This window comes from Acipenser ruthenus, chromosome 16 (assembly GCF_902713425.1).
Source record: "Acipenser ruthenus chromosome 16, fAciRut3.2 maternal haplotype, whole genome shotgun sequence".
NCBI lineage: Eukaryota > Metazoa > Chordata > Actinopteri > Acipenseriformes > Acipenseridae > Acipenser > Acipenser ruthenus.
Genome location: NC_081204.1, coordinates 22,397,952 through 22,416,767, shown reverse-complemented (window position 1 = coordinate 22,416,767; position 18,816 = coordinate 22,397,952). Strand labels below are relative to the sequence as shown.

Here is an 18,816-nt window from a genome sequence, read left to right as displayed (position 1 = left end):
GTGCTGGTCATGGAGAAAGCACAATTACTGTATCAACAAATGTAGACAGAAAGGTGAGGCAGATTTCATTACAGGCATTATAGATAAACAAACACAGCAGAATTACACAGGGGAGTGAATAACAGAGCTGTTCTGTGTGATTCTAACCTGTCTTTTTGCAGGGAGACACTAGCCCAGGTCTCGTCGGAGACAAAGGCCTCCCAGGATTCCCCGGTGCTAATGGGCGCCCTGGGGAGCGAGGCCCTGCTGGGATCGGTTTCCCTGGTCCGGCAGGGATCCGCGGTGAGCCTGGTGAACCGGGTGTGAATGGCATTCCAGGCCTGCCCGGCCAGCCCGGACCCCCAGGTACGTGTCCCTCCAAAGGGCAACAGTCTGGCCAGAAGAAGGCCTCCGAAACCACAGTCCAGTCGGAAATCTGCAGGGCTGGCCTTTGAACTCCAGGGGGCAGTAGCAGGTATTCACTGTAGAGCTCTTGGGTGGAAAGATGCAATGGGCTTGGTCGTGGGTTCAGAGGACAGTTTTCCTGAGCCAGGGGTTGCTGCGCTGGGAGAACATAATTGGACAAAATGAGACATCTGTATCAGAATCAACATTTCCACTGTGCTGTTTTATTTCAAAATCAAACTCCAGTAATAAAACATGCCACGAAAGGAAGTCTTCAGAAGGTGTGTCTGTGTCGCTTTAATACACTGCTACGATGATACTAGGAAGCTTTGGGCAGCTGCTAACTTTAATAAAACCGCGTTTTATCCCGATTTGTTTTTTTCTGGCTTGCTTATCTGATATCCTTTCACAAGCACCACCGAAACCTTTTTTTTTTTCACTGATTGTATTGGAAAATGAATTTATTGTACTAAGCTAACACCTTTATGTTAATGCAATTAATATACATTTAATTTTCTTCCAAATAGCTTATGCTTTGTAACCAAATTCTTTTGTCATTGTCTGCTCCCAATTTTTATCTTTTTTTCCTCTCAATGGCTTGTGCTGACTGTTTGTTTTTTTTATTTTTTTCAACCTCCTTGCATGTTTGTTTGGGCAGGTGACTGTTGCTGTGGTGGAGAGGTTGGTAATGGACTCTTAGACACAGAGGGAGGTGAGATGTCAGGTTGCCATAGCGATGATGACAGGGATAATAACTCCCCTTGCACCATTGCTGACACATTCCTAACACAGAGCCTGCATGAACTGGGGAAACACATTGGTGTTACACTGAGGGGTATTTTAGTAGGATAGGGTATCCTCCCAGTCAACCATGGCTTTGGGCATGCTCAGTTCAGGGTTAAAATATTCTAATTAGCTGGTAAGCTCTGGAAATTATTATTATTATTATTATTATTATTTATTACTTAGCAGACGCCCTTATCCAGGGCGACTTACAATTGTTACAAAAGATATCACATTATACATTATTTCATATTATACAGATATCACATTATTTTTTACATACAATTACCCATTTATACAGTTGGGTTTTTACTGGAGCAATCTAGGTAAAGTACCTTGCTCAAGGGTACAACAGCAGTGTCCCCCACTGGGGATTGAACCCACGACCCTCCGGTCAAGAGTCCAGAGCCCTAACCACTACTCCACACTGCTGCCTAATTAACTGTACAGTACAATGGTGTTTCAATGGTATAAATACATTTGACCAATTATACATTATCAATGGTTGACACCTTTTCAGGGCTCCCTATAAAACTAAAACAAGCCATGACAGCCATCGTACAATTACACAGTTAGACAAGAGCTTGGTCCCGATTCATTTTCAACAAAGCTGTTCTCTTTTGCAAGGCACAGTGCAGCTGCTGTGACGAGGCTGGCTGTGTAAGGCAATGGCTGCAGATACCAACATGCTTTATATTAGTTATACTTATTGAATTATTCTTCTCTTTTACAGTCGAGAAATATTTCTGTAGTAAATACATCCAAATGAACTAGAGAGGCACTGTGCCATACAGAAGAAAGTGTTTTATTCATTTCAGCCAGAGTACTTTAAAAACATTAAACAAATATACAAAATGGATTCAAATTCCTTTCAGAATTTCAGTCATGTTTCAGTTTAATCCCCCCCCCCCCCACCATATCTTTTAGCTTTGTTTTCTGAGCATGCCCAGAAGATCTGGTTAGTTGATGCCGTACACATGGCATAAAGGTTTTGATACATTTTCAACCAGATATTGATTGGAATTTTTACATTTTCAAAAAGTATTGCAGACCGCTGTGCTTTAAAACACTTTTGTGTTGCCATCTTTTTCATATTATCTGTAGTGGTGGGGAGGTGGTGGGTAGGCGTTTGTAGGTCTTGCCAGTTGTCCTGTGATGCAGTGTTGAACGAGGGGACCATCCTTTCCAAACCCTGTCGTTTTCTTATTGGACGGGTGTTGTTGAAAGGCAGTTGGGGTCCTGATGCAGCTCTGCTTGTTTCTAGGTATCACTTTGCCTTGTAAGAACTCTCCTGGAACTGAGGGTGCACCCGGACTGCCTGGACCCCGAGGAACACCAGGTAATAATAATGAATCAGTCATTCAGCAGACGCTTTTATCCAAAGAGATTTACAGAGACTAGGGGGTGAACTCTGCTTCACAACTGCTGCTGCAGCGTCACTTACAATAGGACCTCGGGTTTACACCTCATCCGAAAAACTGAGCACAAGGAGGTATTGAGGGACAATGCTGGTCCAGACTAATCGTGGGGTGGGGGGTGCAGCTTGAATTAAGAACCCATCAATGAATGGAGTGTACATGTTGATAACAACAAACTACAGTTTTTTACATCACCCAATGATCTTGCATATACATGTTGTTTTGCGGGTTGTACAGTGACTGTCATGGGTCTGTGGGTTTTAATGTTAATTTGTGGGTCTGACCCGTGAAATGCAGGTCACTGGGATGGTATAGGTACACAACCTTCATCTGTAGTCCAGGTCTTTAAAACAGCTATGAGTTGATACAGTGATTTAACTCTTTCAAACAGCTATGAGTTTATACAGTGATTTAACTCTTTCAAACCGCTATGAGTTTATAACTATCTTTTAAAGCCCTTCTTCTATCCAGACAGCTCAAAGCATGAACACTACTGTTATTCAACCCACACAGCTGCAAAGGCAAGCAATAAAAATGAACCAACACTATAACATTAAGATATACATGCTGTGACCAAACCTAATAAGTCTTTAAGTTCATTTTGAAGTGTTGAAGGGATAAACAGTGTTTGAGTCCCTAGCAGTGTGCTCATGCTTGTCTGTTTTGTGCAGGATTGAAAGGACAGCCAGGTTTGACCGGCACACCTGGATTGCCAGGGTTTGATGGGCAGAAGGGAGAGCGTGGTAACCCTGGATTTGGAGGGCAGCCAGGACCCTCAGGTACAGTGAAGCCACTTTCAGAAGCTTATACGCCTGTCTGTAATGTTAAACCCCTAATAGTTGTTATTGTGAGTTGTTATTTGAGCATTGGATGGAAAAAAGGCTTATGTTGTAAAGTAAGAACACCCCAAAACAAAATGGATTTTAAATCCTTTATTGAATATTTGGGATGGTCTGCAGCCTCTCTGCTGGTGTGAAACAACAACAACATTATTACTTTTTTATAAAGTCCTTCCAAACCGCTTTACAGCAGGTTCATCAAACAGTTTGACCCAACTAACTTGAGTCTGCTATTGAAAAAAAAGCTTGTTCAAACAAAATATCTTCAGATGAAATCAAAACACAAGACTTTGCCTCCCTAATATCCTGTGGCAAGACATTCTGTAATCTTGGAGAGTAACAGCTAAACACTCTTTCGCTGTTTGTATGAAAATTGACTCTAGGAAGCTTTAACAAACCTGAATCATTAGAACGTACAGACAGGGACATATGGACACAAAACAATACAGATAATACCAGACACTGAAAACAAAATACAGGATCTAAAGAATACCAACTGGTAGAACAAAACAGTGTGGTTGAGCATGTGCATGGTGTTGCTCATGTCTGTCTGTCTGTCTGTCTGTCTGTCTGCAGGTTTCCCCGGACCGAGAGGTGATGGGGGCACCCCAGGTCTCCCGGGTATGGATGGCAGAGAAGGGGCTCTGGGAAAGAACGGCTCCCCAGGGCTGAATGGACCGAAGGGGGCCCCCGGAGAGGTGCTGGGAGCAGAGCGAGGACCCCCTGGGTTTCCAGGCCTGTCTGCAGGGCCCGGAGACAAGGGGCTACCAGGAGACCCAGGGCTGCCAGGACAGAAAGGTAAGGAACCCAACCAGGGCCTGAAACTTGAGCCTGGAGATTCTTACTGAGGAGATTCAGCTGGCAAAATGTACATACAGATTGTGTGCCTTGAGATCTTCATACCAACCAGGCCTGAAATTGAACTTCCTTGACAACGCAAATCATAGTTTTTAGTATGGGGTTGCGAGGTCCAAAAACCCCCACAGAAAAAAAGTAAAACCATGTAGTAAATTTGGTTAGACCCCCCCATAAAAGAGTTTTTCTAAAGCATTTCTAAATGTAACTTTCTCTGTTTCACCTTATTATGTTTTGCGTACATGCAGTAAAGTGTTTTTCTACACTCTCCTCAAGGGAGGTGTTCAAGTGGCTGAATGTGTGACAGCACAGTACAGAAATCACGGTCGCTATGGTAATCTTCTGCTCCTCATTGCTTTTCCAGGGTTTGGTGGCCGACCTGGCATTTCCGGTGCCAAAGGAGAGCGTGGTCAGGATGGTTTCCCAGGTATCCCCGGTTTGCCTGGTCTCCCGGGGGCTGGGGGTTTGGACGGCATTCCCGGCTCTCCCGGACAAGCCGGGAGAGTAGGCTTCCCAGGAGCACCTGGTAAGTGACGTCAGGACCAACGCAATCCCATCCCGTTCGGTTGAGATGATGTGTATTCCATCCAGTCTTTCTTACAGTATTAGAGCTAAAGTGGTTTGACCTTTGGCTTAACATGTAGAGTATTTATGCCCAGTGCTGTATGTAGCCTTTGATATCATTTAGCAGTGTGGAGTAGTGGTTAGGGCTGTGGATTCTTGACCGGAGGGTTGTGGGTTCAATCCCAGGTGGGGGACACTGCTGCTGTACCCTTGAGCAAGGTACTTTACCTAGATTGCTCCAGTGAAAACCCAACTGTATAAATGGTTAATTGTATGTAAAGAAATAATGTGATATCTTGTAACAATTGTAAGTCGCCCTGGATAGGGGCGTCTGCTAATAAATAATAATAATAATAATTTAAAAATAATAATAATTAAAATTTTAAAAAGCAAGACATCTTTCACACAAGAAAACTATTCGTGCTAATGCAAATAAGACTGAAGAATATGGATTTTAAAACCTTGGTTATCAGTCTTGATTTTTGATGCATCTAACTGCAGTGACAGTTTTAAGTGTAGTAGTACCAGGCTTGTGGTCTAACCCCAGAACACCAGTGACATCATAAAGCAAAACTAGCTGAGGCTCTAAGGGGGCGGGGCTTGCTTTTGGAGTTAATTGTCACCGCCTTTTCATTATTACATATTGATATTTTTAATGTGTGTGTGTGTTTTTCTTCACCATGCGTCTGTCCCATCCCCATTCCCATCATCCTTCCATTTCTGGTGTCACTCTGTCTGGGTGTTGGGTTTCTACCTAGGCTGTGAAGGTGAGAGAGCTGTTGCAGTAGCATCAAAGCAAATAGGCCTCTGCTTTTAATGCTATGAGCAGCGTAATGACTGTAGATTTAACCTCCTAGAACCTAACACATGACCGATGTGCTGCTGTGAGCATGCTCTTCAGCAACCTGAGGAGGGCGCCAAAGTTCACTCCCATTCCTTTTTTTTTTAAAACATGAAAAAATTCAGTAACATGGAAATTCAAAACCTAGCTTTTTTTCGGTTTTCTCCTTTTCCTCTGAAGGGCATGTCTCATTTTTGCTTTCCTGTTGTTTACTACTGGTGTAGGTTAGCAGTAAAGCTCTTGTCCGTGTTTATTATCCCGTCGCTCTGTAGTTTGTGTGCTCATAGTGACTACAGCAGAGCCTTGTGGTTCTGCTGAGCCTGCTTTTGTGATTGCTTCAAAGCAGGTTGGTGTCTAGAGCTACAGTAGGAGGCTCTGTTTGTCTGGCATAGACAGTACATTCACAGTTCAGTTTTTTCAGCTGTCAGGTGGCACATTTTGTCATCTGTTTTGCTGGAACACATTTGAAAGCCGTGTGGAATAAGGACAGCTGTGAACCGCTAGAGCTGAAGCAACCCATTCAAATAGAGAAGATCCTAAAATGTGATTCTTCTTGTATTTGTATTTCAGATTAAGTAAATTCTTCCTGTCACAACACTCTAAAGGTAACTTTGTTCCTGTGTTGCGGGTAATAGGACCCCATGTCCTGAGTTCAGGTGGGGTGCTATTATATGTAACACAGGAAGTGAATGGGGAGAGGTAACCAAGCATGTCCATCCAACTTGCAGTGTTGAGGCAAGATACACAGGCTTCACCATCACCTAGAAAACAAATGATATTAGGTTATTCTGCTTATGAGAAGATATATATTTAAGCCTATCAGCACCTTTTAATAGAAAACAGAATAATAATGACCAAAGTAAAACTAAAGAAACTTGGCAGTTGATTTATAAACCTGTCTTGTGAAACGCCTTTATGGCTCAGATGTAGAGTTTGTTTGTGTGTTAAACTGTAGATGAGCTAACATGGAACCCAAGTACAGTTTGTGAGTTTTCAGGATGTAGCTTCCTAAACCCATCTCTTCAGTGAATCTCGCCTCACGTGGTAGTGGCTGTGTGTCTCTGATGATGACGTCATTAAACCTCTGTTTCATGGTCATCCCCACGAGTCCCATCATACATGTGTGCAGTTTTGACATCACATTGCTTTACATGTCTTCTAACATGCCATGAGTCCAGTAACCATCCAACTAAACTAAACAACTGGACACTCCACAATCCACACTTTCATGTGCCAACTGCACTTTATTTAACAAAATTCTCACATTAAAATACCATATTAATTAGCTGAAGTGTACAATAAAGTGATCATTCAGGTAATTTCTGTTACTTGTTGCCAGTGATCTCCTCTTTCCATAATATTGCTAAATGAACATGCTGTAAAACAGTACTTGTTTGTTAGTGCTCACTTAGTGCTCTCAACACAAGCACCAACCAAGCACGCTTCAGTGAGCACTGACAAACAGAGTTCTTTCAAAATTGGACCAACATTCTGAAAGCTCAAACCCAAGGAAGGGATATTGGTATGAAATCGAGCCAGAAGAGGCTTAAATCTTTATGTGTACATGTCTATCCCTGAAGCAAGCATATGTGTTTTAGAACAGCAGTATTACATTACATTTAGTGGACAAGTCTGTGGCTTAGTTAGGCAGCTATAACACTGTTTTGGTATTACTAACTTCTGTTGGCTTATAAAACGATTGACTTGATCAATGTAGTTTTAGTTTGTCAATAGGCAGACACAAAAGTACTACAGTATTACTATTATAGTAATGTGCTCAAACACCTGCAATAGTTTAGCAGCATTACAGGTTATTGAATCCAAAATATACAGTCATTTAGTGCAATATATTTTTGTAAAATCCCAAATCTTTTACTGCAGCTGTACTCCTTTTATGCTGTAGTATATTTTTGTAAGGATATATGAAGTAACGACCTTGCTTGATAATTGCCCTGTCTGTTTCCAGGCTTCCCAGGGCTCAAAGGCTCATCGGGGGACCCTGGCCCCCCAGGGCCCGCTGGTATGAAGGGTCTACCTGGGCTCCCGGGGGCCTCAGGACTGCCGGGGCAGAAGGGGTTCCCTGGCCGCCCCGGGCCAGAAGGGAGAGAGGGCAGGCCGGGAGTAAATGGAAGAAATGGTAAAAAACTGACAATACCCTGCTACCTTCCAACCTGCTTATAAAGACCACATTGAAGAATCATTTTAGATATAATTAGACTGTGGAATGTGTTTGTAGACTGTTTATGTACTTTCCAAACATAGTCAACTTGCTGAATTACATTTAAATGTAACTGTATTAAAACAAAGACCACCTTTATCGATAAACTAACAGTAAATATATACATAGATTTTTCATGTTTGGGGTTTTTATCAAGAAATTAGATGAATATTATTGTTGTAGTATTTATTTGGTACTGTGTTCTTTTTCTTGTAATTGAATAGTAAAGCAAAATGGAGCATTCAGAAGTGTGATTTATATTGAGGATTTTGGTTAACAAATCTCATCAAAAAAACTGAAAAACAAGTCAAACTTGCAATTGAGTGATATTTAATTATCTGAATCATCAAAACAATGAGTTAATCCACAAGAATGACGCAGCTGTAGTTAAATTTAGCGATACGTGTGGTAAACAGAAGCGCAGTAAAGTGTTTCTGTGTTAGGATTAAAGGATTCTGTGTTAACAAGCTGGGTGTTTGTGTTTGTGGCAGGTGAAAAGGGCTTCCCTGGCATGGTGGGGTTTCCGGGAATGCCCGGCACCGCTGGACGGCCAGGGGCCCCGGGGCTGAAGGGACCGCGTGGGTTCCCCGGCAGGGTCGGACCTAGCGGAGACAATGGAGGGCAAGGACAGAAAGGTAACCGTCACACTGTCCTGTTTGAGGAACTGGGGAGAGGTCATTCATTCTGAACGGTTCAGAGTTCAAGTTGGTTTATCATGTACTGGCTGCCATTTCATTTACAGACCTGTGTGGTTTTTCCAGTGTTCATCATGTCATAATAAACCTGCTTCCGTGGGGCGCAGGATGTGCCCTATAGCCTGGAGGTTGCCGGTTCGAGTCCAGGCTATTCCACTGCCGATTGTGGACGGGAGCTCCCAGGGGGCGGCGCACAATTGGCCGAGCACCGCTGGGGGAGGGGGAGGGGGAGGGGGGGGGGGGTGGGGTGCAGGGTGTCCTCGGCTCACCGCGCACCAGCGACCCCTGTAGACTGGCCGGGCTCCTGCGGGCTTGCCTGTAAGCTGCCCAGAGCTGCGTTGTCCTCCAATGCTGTAGCTCTGGGTTGGCTGCATGGCGGGCCTGCAGAGTGAAAAGAAGTGGTCGGCTGACAGCACACTCTTCAGGGGTCAGCGTGTGTTCGTCTTCGCCGCTCCTGAGTCGGCGCAGGGGTGGTAGTGGTGAGCTGAGCCTAAAAAAAAATAAAAATACAATTGGACATTTCAAATTGGGAGAAAAACGGGATAAAATCAATTGGCGATTTACTAAATTTTGAAAAAAATCTAATAAAAAAAGAACCTGCTTCCATACTTTACCATTAAGTTTGTGCAGTGAACAGAGTTAAAAAGTCCCAATGTAATATTATATGATACACGTTTATCTATTGAATGAATGCTAGTTTTAAAGTGTAATCACTGTAATCGACTGCTGCAACCGTTTCTTTGTTTCTCTCTGACTCTTGCGTGTGTGCGTGTGTACGCGTGCGCGTCCATGCAGGTGACCGTGGAAACCCAGGTCTGCCCGGTGAGAGAGTGGTCCCGCTCCATCTCATGTCAAAAGGAGAGAGAGGAGACGACGGATATCCAGGAACAAATGGATTCCCTGGGCCACGAGGTAAGCCTCAGAGTAAACCTTCCTCTAGTACATGGCAGTAAGTGACACTAGTCCGATCCAAAACACAAAACGAGAAACGCAAAGGAACTAATAAGACTTGAGTAACTTAAATAAAGTTGGTTTGTTATTGAAGCTTGTTTCAAGGGCTTTCCAGCAAAAAAAGTATTAATTGATGTCATTGAGGCAGGGGCTGGCACAACCCACCCCCACCCCCCCTCGGTCCACTTGAGCTTGACTGTTGAGGAGTTAAACACCAAGCCAGCTCCATGCTCCTGCTGAGGGGTTGATGGCCTGTCCTGTCTGTGTTTGTGCCCAGGTGATAAAGGGCTGCCTGGGCAGGGAGGCCGCCCCGGCCGGCCTGGTCTGCCGGGGTTCCAAGGGAAGGAGAAGGGCTCTCCGGGAGACCCAGGCTACCCAGGGCCTAGCGGACAACCAGGATTCCCAGGACAGAAGGGCTCTCCCGGCATCATCGGCTTCAGAGGGATGCCAGGGGAAAGGGTAGGAGCACAGTCTTGTTCTATATTGTTGTGTTAAAGACTAATTCGCTTAAAATGTAATTTAATATATATATATTTTTTCATGTTGCGCACTATTTTCTGATGTTTGCATCATTCTGAGCACGCACGCTCTGAGCCAGGCAAAGGGAGATTAGAGAGAGATGCTAACAATTTAATATTGGAGCAAGAGAACCCAGAACCACTAACAATGATTGAATCATAACATAGTAAGAGAAATGACAAAAACAAATAGTGACATTTGAAACTATTGTCTCTTTTAAAGGGTTTGTGTTGAACAGTACTTGATAAGTCTCTCTTTTTTGAATCTCAAGCCCCAGACATTCTGTAAGGGTTCAGGGCTTGGCCTAGGTAGTGATACATGCTTCTGGGCTTTGATACTTTGATGCATAAAACTTCCATTTAAACCACTTACTTGAGAAAACATTTACCCACATCCATGGCTTCAGTTAGGTGGACTCGGTTTTGTTGACCTGTATTCTTTAACAAATGAATTGTATATTAAACAAACGGCCACCACGTGATTGTAGCGTTCTGAAGATCGGTTTCTGCATTGCTCTCTTCCGCAGGGTTCCGATGGCTTTCAAGGACCTCCTGGATTTCCAGGCAGTCCGGGGACACCCGGACAAAAAGGTAAGAGTAACAGTGCTGTGTTGCCATTGCAGTGTCTCTGAATGTACTGGAGTCAATTGTACTAATACTGCTGTGTTTGTGTCATGTTTGGCATGCAGTACACTTACTGCTTCTGTACAGTCAAACCCGCTAAATATCACTTCAAAAGGACTGAGCATACATTGTAACAGTAAGAAGAGCTGACATCATCAGGAGCTCATCAGTAACCGAACAAACCAAACAACCGCGTACACATTCAAGGTCTCTTAAGTCCTCGTGCTTTCCTGTATGCATTCTTTTAGTAGTAGGAGTCACTTAAGAGTTGTGACAGGCGCTCAAAATTCCTGCACTCTTTCCTCAGGTGATTGCTGGAGTGTGTAACCCTACTAACGCTGCACTCTTTCCTCAGGTGATTGCTGGAGTGTGTAACCCTTCTAACGCTGCACTCTTTCCTCAGGTGATTGCTGGAGTGTGTAACCCTTCTAACGCTGCACTCTTTCCTCAGGTGATTGCTGGAGTGTGTAACCCTACTAACGCTGCACTCTTTCCTCAGGTGATTGCTGGAGTGTGTAACCCTTCTAACGCTGCACTTTTTCCTCAGGTGATTGCTGGAGTGTGTAACCCTGCTAACGCTGCACTTTTTCCTCAGGTGAGCGTGGCGATGGCACCGGATCTCCTGGAGCCCCTGGAAACAAAGGATTCCCCGGCCAGCCTGGAACTCCTGGTGAGTGGAGGAGGGGAGAGTCCTTGAGTTGAGAAATATGGTACTGCACTTTCTGTTTGCTGATACAGTTTTCACACAGGATACCCTACACTGTAATTCTGTATTCAGTAGGTAATGTGCGCTGACTACTTTAACCATGCCATCCCTCTCAAATACTCTTACGGGATTGAGTTTGGTTTTTATATTAAACAGTGAGAAGGTTGGTTAACTTTGTCAGTATTTTTGCCCGGTAGTTTAACCTTTGTCTCTTTTTTCAGGCACGACAGGTAACAACGGCCAGCCGGGCGACGCTGGTTTCCCTGGAAACCCCGGAATCAACGGACAGAAAGGTTTCCCTGGAGACCCAGGCCGCTCAGGACTGCCAGGTAGGTCTGTGCTTACCGACCTGAAATCCCCCATGTTACACTGCTGCCCCACACTCTACATGCGAGGCAGGCGCTCCAGGATTTCAGCAGGGCTTCCCAAGTATCAGATAAAGATGGTTTTACTATAGGGGAATGGAATGGGTTTGCATTACTCTTCAAGAAAGCCAAGTAGAGTCAGTAAAAAACAGAAGAGGCTGTAGGAGATGAAAACGGAAGGGAGGGAGGTCCTGAAAATAGATCATCATTGTGTGCATGTAAAGAGAGTCTGTGATACTGTGTCTGGTTTAAGTTAGTACTGTGGTAGCATTAAGCCTGGTGTTTTGTGCGGTCTGTGTTTAGGTAGCCCTGGTTTCCCCGGTGCTCGTGGTAATCCTGGTTTCTCCGGATCAACTGGACTGCTTGGATCTCCTGGATTCCCCGGCTCTAACGGCACCCCCGGACAAAAAGGTAAAATGGGGAAAAGATACTGGACTGAAGTTTTGTCCGTCACACACAGCCTGCTAATTCGTTTTAATGAAAATACTATACAATGCAATAGAATAGAACTGCAACTGATCAATAAGTAGTTAAAACATTTGTCGTTTGGCATGTGTAATAGTCACCAGCATATTAGTTGTGGCAGCCTCTGAGCAAGCCTGAGCTAGGTGGAATTTCAGTAATAAGGCCAGTTTAAAAATGACCACTAGGGGTGTGCAAACAGGGAGTTTGTAGGGTATTTCCCATTTTAAAACTTCAACAAACTCAGTGACGGTATCACGTTGAGAGGATATGAAGTACCCCTTGTGTTAATGTCCTGCAGGTTTCGCTGGCCCCCCTGGTCTGGATGGTCTGAACGGATTGCAGGGGCCAAAGGGCCCGCCAGGAACACCAGGTCAGTTTCTCAGTTATTTGACCACTTTCCACTTTATAACACGTGAGGCACAACATAAGAAAGTTTACAAACGAGAGGCCATTCAGCCCATCTCGTTCGTTTGGTTGTTAGTAGATTATTGATCCCAGAATCTCATCAAGCAGCTTCTTGAAGGATCCCAGGGTATCAGCTTCAACAAAATTACATGTCATGTTATCACCTGATTGGACCAATCAGAACATAAGCAATTAACTTCCCTCCTGGCATGTTTAAAGCTACCCCTTGGTCCAGTGGATTACGAGGATCTATACTGCCTCATCTGCCTGGGAAGGCGGTGAGCCCAAGAACCATGTGGGTTTGAGGCAAATAGTGTTTTTTGCTTTCTTGTTGTGTAGTCATGAGTATTCTAAGATTCAGCCCGAACAAATTCTTCACTTCCCAAGCCCTTTGAACACTAGATATGGTCGCGTGTCTCAGTAGATCTCGTGGTAAGAGTGTGTCTTTCTAACCCAGCTCGGTTGCTTTGCCAGGTCTGAGTGAGCCTGGGGCTGCTGGCCAGCCTGGTGCCCAGGGATTCAAGGGGGATCCGGGCACTCCGGGAGCAGCGATAGGGCAGCCAGGCTTCCCTGGGCAGAAGGGTGGCAAGGGAGAGCCAGGTGAGTGAACAGGGGACTCTTTTGGTTCTTGTGAAATATTCCAAAAAAATACAAGCAAAGACCGCACTTTCGATGAAAAGCTGTTGCTGCTTCCAGGTACCTGATCACTTCCTTTGTTGTTGAAACACTGTCCAATGGTCTAGCTGCAATCAGACCATGTGACCTACAGCAAAGGCACCAGGATGCAGCAGTTTATCTATGTGATATATATGTTGTACTTGAAATATTTGCATATCCTGAATGTATAGCCAAACATAGCCGAAAGATTCTCAGCACTTCTTCAATCATGTCAGTCACTGTCCTCTTTAAATACAGGGGATTAAACTGAACACTGTTGACAGACCTCAGTCAAAGCAGTCCAGTGTGTGTGTGTTGACCTCAGCATGTCCTCCCCTCTGTGTCTCAGGTTCTGCTGGTGTTCCTGGCTTCCCTGGGCTCCCCGGTCCTGCTGGGATCTCCCTGCCCTCAAACATTCCCGGGAGACCGGGCGATATGGGCCCCCCAGGGCAGGATGGGGAATCAGGTGCGTACCCCGACTGGGTGTTCTGTGACCGGGGTTCATTGCTCTGGAACAGGTGTATAATGCAAGAGAACAGGGTATGATCTAAAATGCAGTGTGAAGTAAATAGGCATTGTAGCAACTGTATTGATCGTACAATTAAACATACTAAAATAATCTAAATCAATTATTTTTCAATGTCTTCATCTAACCAATACGTTTGTCATGGAATTCATCAAGTTTCTTTTTAGCATTTCTAAATTTAGTACTATTGAGTGTTTGATGATTGATCATACGCCAAAAATTAGAAACTCCCCTTGTCTGCAATGTGATGAAATATACACAGTCACGTAACAAGTCATGTGACCCATTAGCCCTTTGCGGTCCTATGTCGGACCTGGTCCGACATTGCAATTATTCCTATCAGGTCCAATGTCGGACGCTGTCCGACATCATCAAAAAGACGCAAAAAAAGGATTTTTAGTCGTTTTTTCTCCGGAAAAAGCCGAGAAAACCATTCAATGGCCGAGTGGGAGCGACAGGAGCCGAGACGAGCCGAAAAAAAGAAAAAAGAAAAAAGGGGCGTATCTCATGATTAGTCATACTTGCCCCTGGCATCTGATAATGGAGGCCATAAGGAAACAAGCTGGCTGTGAGTGCATCAACGCTCAGAGAATATCACAGACATTTGCAGAGCTTTTTTCAGATGTTATAGTAATAAAATAATGACTTAGATCGCATTATTGAGGCGTTTGGTGATAAAACGAGTGATCAGGAGATGATTGATTGGTATGTACGACTATTATTATTATTATTTAATTCTTAGCATATGTGAAAGCTATAGCGAACGAAAGGGTGGGGCGAGGCTGGAGATGCCTAGTGAGTGCTTTGTTGATGTGCAGGGCCTTTTAAACCCGTTTGACTGTGGAAAAAAAATACTTTTAAACAGCACATCTAAAATTAACTGCGCGTGTGAAAATAAATTGGACCTGACTCGCCTGACACGCACTTAATAAATTGACTGCAAAGGGTTAGACTTCTAAAAGCCGAGTCTTGTGCAACTATTCAGCAACAAAAACAGAAAAACAGAAGCATCTCTGATTTCACAAGGGTCATGACAGTGACCAGCATGTGTTTCTCCAGTTGCACCGTTTGTAGAAAAGTATCTCCAGAAAACACAACTCTGGTCACAAATAGGGAATGCCGAATGGAGCCCGCAGAGAAGCACCAGACGTCCTTCAGTCTTGAACTCAAACAAAGGCTTGTGGGTCAAGTGGTTCTGCCCACAATGAAGGTCATTCCTTAATGTCTTGGCCAGTCAGTGGAACAGTGTGTTGCCCTATTACTAAAACACTTCCACTCTGTTCCATAAAGCTGTGAAGACGGCAAACAGACACCAAGTGTTTGTATCTTTGTTGTAAGTTGACGACTCCAGGGCTAACAGGTGTGCTGTATCTGCCCTGGTCGTGCAGGTCTCCCAGGCAGAACTGGCCCCCCCGGACCCCCTGGCCCTGGGACTGCTCAAGGAGACAGAGGGGACCCAGGCTACCCTGGCCTGCCAGGATTACCCGGGTCAAAGGGAGACCCTGGGCCCAGCGGGTCTCCAGGAATTCCAGGGGCCCCCGGTCTCAAAGGTAAGACAGTCTGGAGAATCATACTACTGAGGCTACGAGCACAAGTTTGTAAATGTTTCTTTTTCTTTATGATGATGGTTGCAACCTTAGTAGAGCTAGATGAACATAGGTTATGATGAAAATTGACAAATTCTCAATTGTACACAACATGCTAAGGGTCTGAACAGATGGTCCTAATAGATTGTTCAGATTGTGTTCCAATTGATTGACACTGGTCTTAATGGTGAGCTGGTCACAAGCAGAGAGTGGATTTCTAAACACCATGGCCATTCCATCCATCAGGGATAAAAAGATGCAATGGTACTGAATAGGGGTGTACCGATTCATGACACTTTCTTTACATAGTATATTGTATTGTAATAGAAGTACGTATCGCTTACATCGTGATACAAGACCAAAAGCACAGCATAGCTCAGTGCAGATCACCAAAGAGTTCTGGAATGAAGAATAAGTGTTTTATAGTTGGTATGGATACATACTCTCCCTATCTCATTACATTGTTACATGATCCATCATTTAAATGATTATTTAACCTCTAATGCTTCATAGGAGTAGCCAATCAGGACAGTTCCACGTATCGTGATGCATGTGGTATCGCAACCTGCATGTTGTGATACACTATGTATTGTATTGGAAGATGAGTGTATTGTATTGGCAGCAGTGTGGAGTAGTGGTTAGGGCTCTGGACTCTTGACCGGAGAGTTGTGGGTTCAATCCCCAGTGGGGGACACTGCTGTTGTACCCTTGAGCAAGGTACTTTACCTAGATTGCTCCAGTAAAAACCCAACTGTATAAATGGGTAATTGTATGTAAAATAATGTGATATCTGTATAATGTGAAATAATGTATAATGTGATATCTTGTAACAATTGTAAGTCGCCCTGGATAAGGGCGTCTGCTAAGAAATAAATAATAATAATAATAATAGTAATTGTTCCACCCTAGTCCTGAGTTCTGATACTGTATGCCATGTCCCTGGCTGCTGGTGGATGTATTGGAAATGCTAACCTCTCTGTGCTGTGTACTGCAGGTGGCCGTGGAGACTCTGGTATTATGGGAATGCCAGGCACAGATGGATTCCCAGGAGACCCCGGGTACCCAGGACCCAAAGGTCAAACAGGAAGTCCAGGTGAGGAGACATGAAGCATGACTATGCAGACAGCTGCCATTGCTTCCCTGCTTACGAATGGGTTTGGATTCCACTCCCGTCAGTAAGGTGTCGTCTTGATCCCTCTTCCAGGTAACAAAGGAAGCTCTGGCCCACCAGGTCAGACGTATCGTGCAGAGAATGTTGTCACTCCTATTGGGGACTCCGGCCTGCCCGGAATCGATGGGCAGTCCGGAGAATCAGGATTCCAGGGACGGCCGGGAGAGATGGGGAGGCTAGGTAACACCCGGAGACCTCTTAACGGAACGCAGACACTTTGGAACAAAGCCTTTTGTCCACAAGACAGTTAAATTAAACATTCACAGTGCATCCTTACTTTTATTTTCTTTTTGTTCTAGACACACACACATGGATAAACACAATGGAATAGATATCAGCGCAGAGTTGTACATACCATTTTTTGTGTAAGAAGTGGAGAAATGCTCACATTGACATATGTAGCATCCAGGCAAAATCATATCTCGGTTGCCAATGGAAGCAAGACTGTACTCTGAAGCATTTTACAGTTTAAATATAATCCAAAACCAGAATCTAACTTCCAGAAACGGAAGCCGCAGTATGATTGCTATATTTAAACACCTGTCGTGAGAGTCTGGTTTATGCCTGATGGTTTGTCTTTTGATCGCGTTGCAGGTCAGAAAGGCCTTCCTGGTATCATTGGGAAGACTGGGAGGAATGGGAAGCCTGGCCCGGATGGTTTTTTGGGAGATCCTGGTCCCGATGGCATTCCCGGGCCCCCTGGTTTGCAAGGTCAGTATTGTCTGTCTGTTTGATTATGTTTGCATATTGGACCTAGAGTTCTCCAATACATTCTCACATACACATCTATTGGTCTGTGTTTTCCACTTAGTGTGAATTGCAGGCAAATGCCCACTCCATGGTAAAACTGAGCCCATTTTCATAATAGAGAGATAATCCAATAATTGTTGTTTTCACACATTATATTAATTACATCCTTTTCTATGAAGTGTTTTTTTTTTTTTTACTATGTTTGTTTTTGAAGAAGCTTAGTTAAAAGCAAATTGGTGATTGACAAGTGATTTCTCATTTTTCAAACTTCATAGCACCCACCATTCTTTGCTTGAAATGGGTTTATCTCAAGTGCAGTATGTGTAATATGTTAACACATCACACTTTGCTGTTAAGAGCAGTGGATTGGGAAAACCTGTACACTTTTAATTGAGCTTAGGCGATCTTCTGCGATCATACTTCACACATGACCTTTCTCTGTGTATTAGATTTGCAGGGATGATGAAAATGCAAATGACCTAGTAGTAGTTCCTTTACTGTGCAGTATGTGCTTTTGAAGCATTTGTTTTCTTGACGTGAGCTTGTTCTAGTTCTCCCTCAGTATTTGTGAGTGAGTGTATGGGGCTCGTGGTGCCATGCTGACTCTGTCCCTCTCCTGGTTCAGGTGCCCCTGGGAAGCAGGGTGGAGCCGGCCTGCCTGGTAACTCTGTCCGCAGCGTCAGTGTCGGCTACACCCTGGTGAAGCACAGCCAGTCAGACCAGGTGCCCCCCTGCCCGCTGGGAATGGACCGGCTATGGGACGGGTATAGCTTGCTGTACGTGGAAGGACAAGAGAAAGCACACAACCAGGACCTGGGTAAGAGAAATGAACTGCACCAATACAGGGCAGGCCAGTCGAGACACATTGATTGCCATCGTTAAAGGTGGTTTTCATTAATACATAAAGTCTGGTATCTTGAATCACTTGAATGCACTTCGTTTAGCAAAACTGAACTGAATTTTAGAAATAGGGGCTCTATTTTATTACAGGAAGATGAGAAGGTTTACATTTTAAGTCTGGCTACAGGGACTGGCTGGGAAATCGCTTGTAGCTCATGCTGGTTAAGCCACCAACAGTTGAGCTATCACTGTGTAATTGTCTGAGTATTCATGACCTGCAATCAATCCCCTGCCTCTCTCCCCTCCAGGTCTTGCCGGCTCCTGCTTGCCTCGCTTCAGCACCATGCCGTTCATCTACTGCAACATCAATGAGGTCTGCTACTACGCCAGCCGCAATGACAAGTCCTACTGGCTCTCCACCAGCGCGCCCATCCCCATGATGCCGGTGTCTCGCAATGAGATCCCGCAGTACATCAGCCGCTGCTCTGTGTGCGAGGTGCCCTCGCTGGCCGTCGCGGTGCACAGCCAGGACATCACCATCCCGCCCTGCCCCGCGGGCTGGCGCAGCCTCTGGATCGGATACTCCTTCCTCATGGTGAGAACAGCACCGGGATTGCTTGAGATCAGTGGTACACAGTGTTATTTGTAACAACCG

The 18,816-nt window shown here is 44.6% G+C and overlaps 1 protein-coding gene across 3 annotated transcripts in view; it reads left to right on the top strand.

Moving 5' to 3' along the window:
* Positions 1-18,816, top strand: part of LOC117430504 (collagen alpha-6(IV) chain-like) — a 105,692-nt gene that overhangs the window by 84,929 nt on the left and 1,947 nt on the right. For 2 of the 3 annotated variants that reach the window (XM_058989063.1, XM_058989065.1), the window contains 23 exons: positions 162-345; positions 1,043-1,096; positions 2,432-2,506; positions 3,257-3,364; positions 4,001-4,222; positions 4,644-4,805; positions 7,651-7,821; positions 8,394-8,537; positions 9,393-9,509; positions 9,826-10,007; positions 10,594-10,657; positions 11,286-11,360; positions 11,618-11,729; positions 12,069-12,172; positions 12,525-12,596; positions 13,106-13,231; positions 13,638-13,754; positions 15,203-15,364; positions 16,395-16,493; positions 16,605-16,751; positions 17,166-17,282; positions 17,947-18,138; positions 18,470-18,756. In XM_058989063.1, coding sequence (XP_058845046.1) covers positions 162-345; positions 1,043-1,096; positions 2,432-2,506; positions 3,257-3,364; positions 4,001-4,222; positions 4,644-4,805; positions 7,651-7,821; positions 8,394-8,537; positions 9,393-9,509; positions 9,826-10,007; positions 10,594-10,657; positions 11,286-11,360; positions 11,618-11,729; positions 12,069-12,172; positions 12,525-12,596; positions 13,106-13,231; positions 13,638-13,754; positions 15,203-15,364; positions 16,395-16,493; positions 16,605-16,751; positions 17,166-17,282; positions 17,947-18,138; positions 18,470-18,756 — 3,093 coding nt within the window. The remainder of the gene's footprint in view (positions 1-161; positions 346-1,042; positions 1,097-2,431; positions 2,507-3,256; positions 3,365-4,000; positions 4,223-4,643; positions 4,806-7,650; positions 7,822-8,393; positions 8,538-9,392; positions 9,510-9,825; positions 10,008-10,593; positions 10,658-11,285; positions 11,361-11,617; positions 11,730-12,068; positions 12,173-12,524; positions 12,597-13,105; positions 13,232-13,637; positions 13,755-15,202; positions 15,365-16,394; positions 16,494-16,604; positions 16,752-17,165; positions 17,283-17,946; positions 18,139-18,469; positions 18,757-18,816) is intronic. The other variant, XM_058989066.1, reaches the window with a different exon arrangement.